The 10,409-nt window shown below is 36.6% G+C and overlaps 2 protein-coding genes across 2 annotated transcripts in view; one reads left to right on the top strand and one right to left on the bottom strand.

Annotated features, from left to right (window-relative positions):
* The window catches only part of RHPN2 (rhophilin Rho GTPase binding protein 2), a gene marked incomplete at its 5' end in the record, with an annotated part of 16,178 nt that extends 12,078 nt beyond the window's left edge, over window positions 1-4,100 (top strand). Inside the window, 4 exons of the mRNA XM_010163932.1 lie at window positions 745-821; window positions 1,582-1,728; window positions 2,407-2,562; window positions 3,849-4,100. Coding sequence (XP_010162234.1) covers window positions 745-821; window positions 1,582-1,728; window positions 2,407-2,562; window positions 3,849-4,100 — 632 coding nt within the window. The remainder of the gene's footprint in view (window positions 1-744; window positions 822-1,581; window positions 1,729-2,406; window positions 2,563-3,848) is intronic.
* Window positions 4,101-7,597: 3,497 nt separating this feature from the next.
* FAAP24 (FA core complex associated protein 24) lies at window positions 7,598-9,825 on the bottom strand. The gene is made up of 4 exons (XM_010163931.1): window positions 9,714-9,825; window positions 8,959-9,098; window positions 8,494-8,646; window positions 7,598-7,840 (listed from the first exon to the last, which is right to left on the bottom strand). Exons 1-4 carry the CDS (start codon window positions 9,823-9,825, stop codon window positions 7,598-7,600), a joined length of 648 nt encoding a protein of 215 aa, XP_010162233.1.
* Between the last annotated feature and the right edge of the window lie 584 nt (window positions 9,826-10,409).

Below are 10,409 nucleotides of genomic sequence, written 5' to 3'. Positions count from 1 at the left end.
TATATATATATGTGTGTGTATATATATATATGGATGGATGCATACTATATGTGCATCCAATGCATACTATATATGCATCCATACACAATATAAAGAATGTACAGGTTATATACTGTACATTTGAGTTCAGATTCCTTACATGTTTCCTCAATCACAGATAGATGAATTTTGTTACAGCTGCTCTGCAGTGTTTCTGTCTCTGGCCACGCTGTTTTCTGGGGTAGATGACAATGATTATTATTTTGAACTCAGCTTTTTTTTGGTGACTGTCTTATAAGTTAGAAAAAAAATGGAGAAACTTTAGAAGCTAAAATTGTTTGGGGGGGGGGGAACTAATAACTGTTTCTTGTAGCACAACTCTTACACTGCTCTAAGTTGTTAACTCAATTTGACTGCTATTGGTTCTTCCGACATTAGTACAGGTCATCCAATTCTTTCCTCTTTGGAAGCAGTGTGAAAGAATGAGGGTTTTGAATATTTCTCAAATAAAAATAAATTAAAGAGGAGAATAGCATAGTTTTGTTTGGATGGATTGTTTTAAGTTTTGATATTATGAGCTCCAAAGATACTTTTAAGATGATTCAGATATTTGTCTTGCAAATTTCCACAAAAATGAGTTTTTTCTACAGCCTGATAAGAATTTAGGGGAAATTTCTATCTAGCTTGGAATGCAAGAAAAATAAATTTGTATTTCTTTTAACTAACACTTGAGAGAAAATTAATTTGTTTTTCTTTTTGTTTTAGCTAAAACAGAGCATAAAATAGAAACAATTGCTCCTCAGTTTTCAAAGGTGAAAGTTAAAGACTTCTTCCACAGGCTGGTATGTAACATGCTAACGCTGATTAACCTCTGTCATTTTGCTAGCAAGTATAAATTCACTCTAATGTGAGGGAGGGGACACAAGTATTTTAGCCTGAAAAAATGATCCTGTAGTAACTGGGTTTTTTCAGAAGTTATGGGAGAAATTAATCCTTGCTTCAGAGATACAAGTCAATTTGAGATTAGAAAAAATGAAAGTCCCATATGGCTTTGCACAGCATTCATTCTTGATAACCTTCATAAAAGTCCCATGGAGTTTCAATGGATAATTTCATACAACTTAAAGGTGGGAAGAAACATGTAGTACTCAGGGGTGGACATGCAGAATGTTGCATGCTACAAAGCCAGTCTTTCAGGTGGCTCTGTGTGTATCAGTGGGCAAAGGGAATGGGAGTTGTGGTTAGGAACAGAATATGCAGTGTTTCATGAATCAATTTATCTTCTCCAAAATGGAGTAATAGAAGACCTTAGAGCTTGTTGCAGCCAGAAGATTCTGCACACCTTACAGACATCTCAGAGCAACGTGTTAGTTGCTCTCATCCCACTCTGTTTGAAGTATCACCTAAACAGTCATGAAGTAGGGCTGAGCATTTCAGGAGATATCTTAAACTACGAGGATAAATCTCACTGTTCCATTTCAATGGAAGGAGCTGGAAGTTAACCTGGGTAAAACCTAGACAAGATGAGCTTAAGGCATTGTAACTTAAAAAAACAGAAATGCTTACTTACCATAACGTGCCTGCTGCCATGTTAACCTCCAGGGCCCACTGACAGTGTTCTCAGCCAAGCAGAGATGGACGGCTCCACGTACCATTCACATCCACCGTGAAGCAGGAAAGTTAGGATTCAGTCTGAAAGGAGGTTCACCAGTACAGATTTATTGTCTCGATCCAGTTTGTTCTGCAGCAGTAAGTACATTGGTGCAATATTAATAATTTATCTCCAGACTCTAGCATTACAGTCTTTTAAATGTAACTTTAGCTTGTTCATACTGGTGTATGGAATATTTATTGAGTTCTACTATACATCAGTATAGCCTTCATATAATCTGAACACAATTTCAGTGCTATATACATCTTAGATGTTAGAGTATCCATAATCCTGACATCACATTGAACTAGAGTTGATTTCTTTCTCTCTTCACACTTAATAGGTAAAAAGTCCCAAATAATAAAAGCAAATGTTATTTCCCATCTAATTTGGGAAGTTAGAAGGGATAAAGGCTTAGAAAGTAGCAACAACAGTAAGGATGGGGATTGGGAAGGGAGGGTAAGGTACCATGTGCCCAAGGAAAACACCAGGCTTTATTTACTGAAGGAGAAAAGCAAAAAGGACCTAAAAAGAGCCAACATTTGAGTATGCCAGAATCACGTTTATCAATGGTAACTCAAATTGGTAATTTCTTTACTTGAAAAAGTTGCATCTTTCTATGTTATGTATACACTACTGTTCCACATACCTGGCTAGACAATGGTTTTATAGCATTTAAGAGGGAAGTGCCTTTAGGGCTGATACTCTGTGATTACAGAAACATTTTATGCATCTTTATAATTCCAGACAATAACCTGTGCAAAATTTTTTGACAGTCGATGGGCCTAAAAGAAGGTGACTACATTGTTTCAGTTGGTGGCATGGATTGCAAGTGGCTTGGAGTGAATGAGGTGCTGGAAAAATTCCAAAGCATGGGAGAGCAGCCCATTGAGATTGAGGTTATCAGTTGCCAGGATACAGCGGCATCTATGGTATGTAATGAGGCAAATATGTTTTCCAGATTGGATATGTGAGTTTTTTCACTTTCATGGCTTCAGATCCTGATGAATGTTTACTTTCATGTAGTCAGATATCCCGTTCTACCAGTGAATATATAAAGCACTCAGGCATGTGTTCAGTTTTAAACAGTCTGTTTAAATCATCATGACTTAGTAAGCTAAAGTACAGTCTGTGTGCATAAGAATGGTTGGATAGTGGGGTTTTTTTTTTTTGAAGTGGAGCTACTTAGATTAATTGCATTATAAATTCCAGGGCATATTTTATTTTCCCCTAACTTGTCCCAGAGGATGAAAATATTACCCTGTTCAGGATTGGAAAAGTCACAATGAAACAATCATGGAATGAAACAGAACATCCAAGACCACATGCTTATTTTCTATGCACTGTTAATATAACTGATCTGCAACTTTTGTATTAGATCAGATTAATGTATGTATTTTTTTATTTTGGGTGGATTTGAACTGTCAGTTATTAAGCTGCTGTAGAAGCTCTAGACTAAGGAAAAATGATCACAAGATTAAAAAATGTTAAGCTCTAAATAACTTAAACTTATTTGTAGTGTGAGAGAACGTGTAGTTCAGCTAAATCCACTGCTTCATGCTTCTAACATTCCCTGGCAAGCTTAGGCATGGTTGTTGCTTTAGAAGTGGTCAAGGTGCTCTTACTGCTGTTAGGTTTCCTTGTTTTGTTTAAGAAGCTGATTTTCCATATTAAAAATAAGGAATTGCACACCTGCCATTCCAAACTGCTACTGGAAACAAAAGGCTAGAATATAATCAAACTGCTTCAGGGCACAGCTAAGATAAGACTGAGAAGGTTGTGCCTTTCAGGTATCCCAAAAGAATGTCTTACAGTAGCTCTTGTCATAGTTGAAATCAACATGGAACCTGTCCAAAGACAGCAGAAAGACTCCCCTTCAGAGATTTGTGCAAGAACTACACACTTAAGCTGTGCAGAGAGGTTAGGGTATATGTCATATAGGTGTGCTAGAAGCCAGAAAATACTAACTATAACAGAACCCATGGAAAAGATTCCCAAGTCCCTTTATGCTTTGCATAGTATACCCTTGAGACTATATGGGCAAAATACCAGAATCACAGCACTGTGAGGGCCTTGTGTTCAGTTAGTGTGTCATTAGCACAGCAAGCTTGCTGTAGTCTGCCTTGGAAAACTATTTGCACAGTAATCTTTTGTTACCTTCAAAATTTTGACCCATTTTGGGTGACTGATTCTTATAATGCTTCTCTTTTTCCTACAGCATAGTAAGAGTGCAACTTACTCTGTGGGAATGCAGAAGACCTATTCCTTAATCTGTTTAGCCATGGAAGAGGATAAGATTGATCAGACCAAGAAAGCCCCACTAAAACTGCCGTTTCTGAGTTGGGGAACTAAAAATAGACAGAAAGCTGCAAGCACCCTTTGCCTTCCTTCAGCTGTGGCTGGAAGTTCTCAGATTAAGAAGAAGCTTTCTCCCTTCACGCTTCTGAATACAGAAAGTTCATTGTACTGAATCTTTTAACATGACATTTTTCTTTAAAATGTATATAAAAAAATATTGATCATTTTATCTTTATAGATACGGGTATATAAATTCAGACAAATGCCGCTGCCTTCATTTACTGTGTACTGAACCACTGTGAAGGTCAGAGGCTGGCAAAAACTGTACAACTTAAGTATTTGAAGCTTAGAATGAAGAGATGTGGGAGGTATGCAATAACAAGGTGTAGATGATAGAATTGCTTACACGAGGACTGGATTCCTTTGGAATTTCAAAATACAGTACCATGACTAATTTTTTATAACTATGATAGATGAGAGTTATTTATTACAAACTTGATGCTGCATGCAAAACAATAGGGGACACTATTAAAGGATGATTTTGCTGTAAAAGTTGAGAGTCAATAATAAATCACTTAAGACTGAGAGAGGGTAACGTTATTCAGAGAAACTAGCCTTGTGTTATGGTTTTTATGCACAGACGTTCTCTTTCTGAGAATACTAGCTGTATTCTACTGAATAGTTAAATTTCATTCTGGAAGAGAATTAGAAGGCTTAGAAGTCAAAAGATCTTTTGAACTACAAAAGGCTTTTACTCTGCTCTTTTTCTGATCTAGGATACATTTTAAACGCCTGCTGATTCAATTGTTAAAAACAAGCTTTGTTCCAAACTTGAATTTATTTAACCTACTTACTGTAAGACTTGTATCTCATTAGTCTTGATAAAATTGATAGCTGTGGAACAAATCTCATATTCCAGTATCTTGATCAAGAGCACATAAATTGTGGTGATGCTTTAAAATATGAGAAAAGAAGTGCTTGTGAGTCTTAAGTGGTAGAACATTTATGTACTATCACACCAAGTAAAAAAACCAAGTGGATACAAAATCCTCCCCCCCTTGAAACAAAACAATTTAAGGGCAAGTACTGGCTATATATATATATATTAAAAAATAACTGTGTGAGCATTTCTTTAAGACTCTTCTATTTTCTGAAATTGAAATTAACTGAAAATTGCTAACACTGTAGTGTTAGTTAACATTGCCATCTACAGAGTAGATATATGCTGTTTGATACTCAAAACTTAAAATAAGGGTAAAGTGCATCTGGGTGTAAACTTTATAGTTGTCATTTATTTTTAGTTTCTTGTGTAATAGATGTAAATATGTTGATGACACTTATTTAATAAAAATTAGATGCTTCTATTTAGTAGCTTTTTGATTCTGCTACAGCTTGGATGATACAGTGTAATTTACAGGTTTTTGCTACTTACCATACCTCTTGCATGTTTCTGACAAAAATCTAAGAAACTGTCTTTCTTAAAAGTTTATATTGTATAATACAGGGACTTATAAATTACAGTCTAAAACTTGCCTCCTTGCAAAGAGTGATAATATATTTCTAGAGTTTCTCTATAAGAGTTACATAAAAAAAAGTTGTAATTTACTTGTGACTCACCCATCCTTAGCAGTTATTAGTCATGTATATTTGTAGTAGCATTTCTTTTACACACACAAGCAACAGCAGTCATTTACTGATATGCAAGACCCTGCCATACAATATTCCATATAGAAGAGATTTACTTTGCATGTATAGCTAAAATTACTATCCAACCAATGAAATCTTAAGCAGAGTCCCATCAATCCCCCTCTTCCAACTCTTCATTTCTCTTAGCCCACTATGATAGTCCTCCTGCAAATATATTTCCCCTTAGCTGCATGATTAACTGTCTGTTCCCATCATCACACTCACTAGTTCTTGAGGAAATGCTGGAGTGGGGGTCTTTTTTTTATTTAACTCCCCCTGCCCCCCTTAATTCCAGTCAAAATGTTTCTCAAGTGCCATTCAAATACATACTTAGTATTTTCTAAAGACTCATTCTGCACTGAGCAGTCACCAACAGCTAACTTAAGGCAAATATTAATTTCACAGCAAGTTAGTTCTTGCTGAGACCACAGAAACATTTGTAGCAAGCTTATATCTACAAGGATGTGTAGGGCTACTAGAAAGCCCTAAAAATAAAGGTCTGCAATAGATTCATAGATTGCAGTGTTTCATCCTATAATTCCATTAGTACTAATTGTTACTACTTTAATTAAACTGTATTTAATGCACTGAGCAGATGGCCATTTGAAGTAGTGAAAAGGTGTTTGCTTTGTAACATCAATAGCCACATACCTTTAGATGTGAAATCCAGTCTCCATAGCAAAGGTATTAAGTCTGAGAGAGAGTGAATACAATGTGAACAAACAGATGTAGAAAGAAGCTTAAGCATTCCCTAGTTGTAAGAATGTAGTATCTTGTTCTGTTTGTTGTTCTGGAAACTCTGATGTTTATTATTTAGTAAACTAAATATTTACGCTCAAATGAGAAGTGTATTTTTATCCTAAGTAAGGAATCAATATAAATAACAGGTCTATCTGCTCTCCATGCTAACTGATGGATGAGATTGGTTACAGGGGGTAAGGAATCAATATAAATAACAGGTCTATCTGATGGATGAGATTGGTTACAGGGGTGCCAAGGTTCTATTACTCACTTCTCTTTAGTTTACAAAAGGGAGTTGAAAATCCTGTTCAACTGCCTTCCTGCTGTGATCCAAAACCCAAGTAGTATAAAAGAAGCTTTTCACATACCTCCTTAATGAGTACATGAGGCAAAAGGCAATTTTACCCTAAATAGGATAAGAACATAATTTAAAATAAAATGCAAGATGTCAGAAAAACCAATCCTCCTCTTTACAAATAACTTTTAAAAAGATTAATACTGGAAGAATAGGATGAATTACAAATTTTGATTAAAGCTTCCCATATTATTTTCTTTCTAGCATATATTATAGTATAATTGATATAATTAATATGTCAAAATATATTTTAATTTATTATTATTATTATCCCAACCTATATTCAAAAGCACAATGTAAATTAAACAATATTTTGTATATTAGACACAAGGGAATAAATTTGGTAACACCCTGTGAACTGCAAAAGGAACCAGAGAAATAAGTTAGTGTAAAGACAAAGATGTATTCCAGTAGGACTTCCCAAAGGAACCCCAAAAAGTTATAAATCAAAGGTATTACTAAAAAGCAATGTATGCTGACTTTTTTAAAGCCCTGTAACGCACATTTCTGGTTACTGAGAAGATAACACCACCCACATAGTAACAAGGTGTTTATTTCTGGAAGACAAAAGTAAGCAAACAAATTGCTTTTCCATTTTTTTCTATGGATGCTGAAAAAGACATCTTTCTCTCAGTTTTTTGTGCAAGATGATAGGTGCAAAACACTTCACAGCCCTCCTTCCAAGGCAGTTTTACAGCTCAATCTACATGAGCAGAACAGCTGTAAAGCAGCAGCAGCAGAATATTATCTAGAGGATGAGTCAACACCTCCTGTTGTTACCGGGATTATAGAAATTACCATAATGAGTGATTATTAAAAGCAAAATTTTATAACTTGCAATAAAACCAAAAAGTCTTTGTTTTCCAAAACAGCACGACACATGCATGTCAGGAACAGAAAAAAGTGTGAATTTGTTGTGCTACCGTTTGTCCAACTACCAGCTCAAGCTCTTCGACGGATGCGTTACAAAGCCGGTGGATGCTTCCAAACTGTTGCAATAAAAGCAGAGCTTTTGTTTTCCCAACTCCTGGAATTTGTTGTACCGTCCGAAACAGAGATGGCTCTGCCAGCTGAGAACACTGTTTACGAATAAAGGGATTACTGTTCTGATCCTTACTTTGTTCACGGACCTGAAGGGAAAAAAAAACCCGTAAGTGACCCCGAGTGCCCTCTGCTGGAGCTCTGCTTTTGGTTTTTAAAATCGTTTCTTTCATCTCCAGAGTTCAATGCAGTAACGAGGAAGTTTTTTAATAAACAAGCTACCTCCTTAAATGTGTGCACCCTTATTAAGGGTTTTGATGCAGATCCACAAAATCTCACTAGGAAACCAACAGTTTCTTAATACCAACCATGAATTAAAACAATGATTTTGTCATCTTTTTGATGCAATTAGAGAAAGGATAAAGGAAAAGAGAAACAACATAAGAACAGTTTCCCCAGCCTGAGATAAAGCAAAACCTCAAGTTGGTTTTGACAGAGAACTTAAACGAGGATTGCCTAATGCTATTCAGTGGCACCTCGGGGCAAGATTGCACTAAAAAAATCCAGTATCATATTCAACTTTTTTTGTTGTTGTTGTTGCCAATTGAGGCCTCTTTCCACTGAGCTATACTACCATATTACTATTGCAGGATACTTATTCCTTACATTCAAACAACAAAGTATGTTGCATTCCTTTAAGATCCCAGGTATTCTTTCTGAAATGAGCGATGATTGTGTTTACCACAGGTAATTCTTCTCTTGTTCCATATGTTAATAAATATCCACTAACACAGAAACTTACTAGCTGAGTAATAAGTTGAGAAGCTTCTCCTTGATTTGCCACAGGAAGCAACACCATTCCAAGTTCTAGCACAACAAGTTTTTGTACTGCTAAGAAGTACTGATCACTTAGCTGGGTTTTCTCTACAATTACAATTCCCCCAAGACTGCTGGCCTGTATTGAAAGGAAAAAAGAAGAAAAGACTTTGTTAATGACAAGCTGATGGAATGCAACAGAGAGAAAAATTCTATCAAGTAGGAGCAGCCCAAAAGCAAATCAGAGAAAGAATAGAAATTGCAGCAAGTACTGAGGTTTAATACAACATTATTTATTACACAGCTGCATAACTTTTCAATTTTCAGATGGAAATTATCACAAAATTTTAGCTCCACTAGAATTTAAAAATAACACAAGAATGTTTTCAGAAGAATAGAATAAACGAATACCAATTGAAAACTTTCCCTTTTCTCTTTATGTAGTACTTACATTTCTAAACCGAACCAATCTTCGTTTGAATTCATCCCCTGCAACCAAATCTGCTTCAGAAATATATAAAATGCAAATTTTGTTTGAAAGATGAAAATCCACAAGTCCCAAGCCATCTTCAAGGATGAGTCTAACTTTACCTTAAGGCGAGATTGAAAAAAAAAATAGTTAAAAATATACTAATAATTTTCACAGCACAACCTTCCTAATATGTCAATAACTCTTGTGACTTGGCAGCAAACTTCATATTCTTTAAAAGCCTTTCTTCTCTTTAAGCAAAACTAGTACAAAGTTCTGTGTGATGCCTTTAGTAATGCCAAACTACAGATTAGAAAGTGTGATAGATTCTCAGTAAACTCTGGACTTGAACAAAAACATCACAAGCTATTCTGAAAGGATCATCTTAATTTAGTTTGTTCTGCCAACACCTGATAGCACAGTCCAAATATCCAAATTCAAGGGGCTTCAGTAGAGATGTGCTTTCACAATAGCTCCACTGCTGTGGTCCCCCATGAGCAGATACTTCTGCTCCTTCTCTAGAGTGCTCAGCAACTGTGCACATTTGACAGAACTGATTATGTGGACACATGACAGACAAATAGGAATTTTCAGCCTGCTGACAAAGGCTGTGCCACAATTATGGGACCAGTCAGGCACAGAATGAAGCACATCGCAGCCAGTCTTAACAGTACTGGGTGACAGAAGGGAATGCTTTGCCTGAGTTGTTTTTCCTCTTCCAATTTGTTTGTGCTTACCTTGTAGCCTTTGGGCTATCTCTGACCCTCTCCACTTCTCATTTCCAATCACATGCCCATAAGGGACAACTATAGATCCTGCTGTCACAGGAAAGTTTGCTTTCATTGTCATCAGACCTGCTTTAAATCTTTACTTCAGCAGCTGTTACACTCTAGAAAGAAACATGGAAGACATATTACCACATTTTATAAACTGTTCCAAACTTAATTTTATTATTAAAACTTGTAAGATGTGATACTCTGGAGGAGACACTATCTCCTCCCTGAAGCTGTGTTACAGTCATGGTTAACACAGCAAAGTCGGAACAACTCTGTTTACTTGAACACAGGCTGTTAGCTTGCAAATTCCACTCCCAACTTCACCAGTCAAGCTGAAAAACACCTGAATTAAAACACACAAATGATAAAAAAACCCACACCGCCTTTTCTATGCCTTCACCCACCCTCGCTGGAAGACAGTCTGCTTCAATGCCAAAGCTGGCTCCTGACTCCAGGGGCACCTCCAGCCCTCAGCTGGCACAAGTCGCCAGACGGGTTATTAGGAGGTAGCTGCTGGGAGAGATTTATTTTCAGGTTTGCCGGCGTTATGCAGCGTTCTGGCTTTAGCGGGAAACGGGAGTCTCTGGGCTAAGGCAGGAATAAGGAGAAGAGCCAAAGAGGCGGCGGTACCACCGCAACCATCACCACCCCGAGCCA

This window comes from Antrostomus carolinensis, unplaced genomic scaffold, assembly GCF_000700745.2.
Source record: "Antrostomus carolinensis isolate BGI_N321 unplaced genomic scaffold, ASM70074v2 scaffold4893, whole genome shotgun sequence".
Lineage (NCBI taxonomy): Eukaryota > Metazoa > Chordata > Aves > Caprimulgiformes > Caprimulgidae > Antrostomus > Antrostomus carolinensis.
Note: the sequence above shows the minus strand (reverse complement) of the source record. Positions and strands in the feature narration are given on the sequence as shown.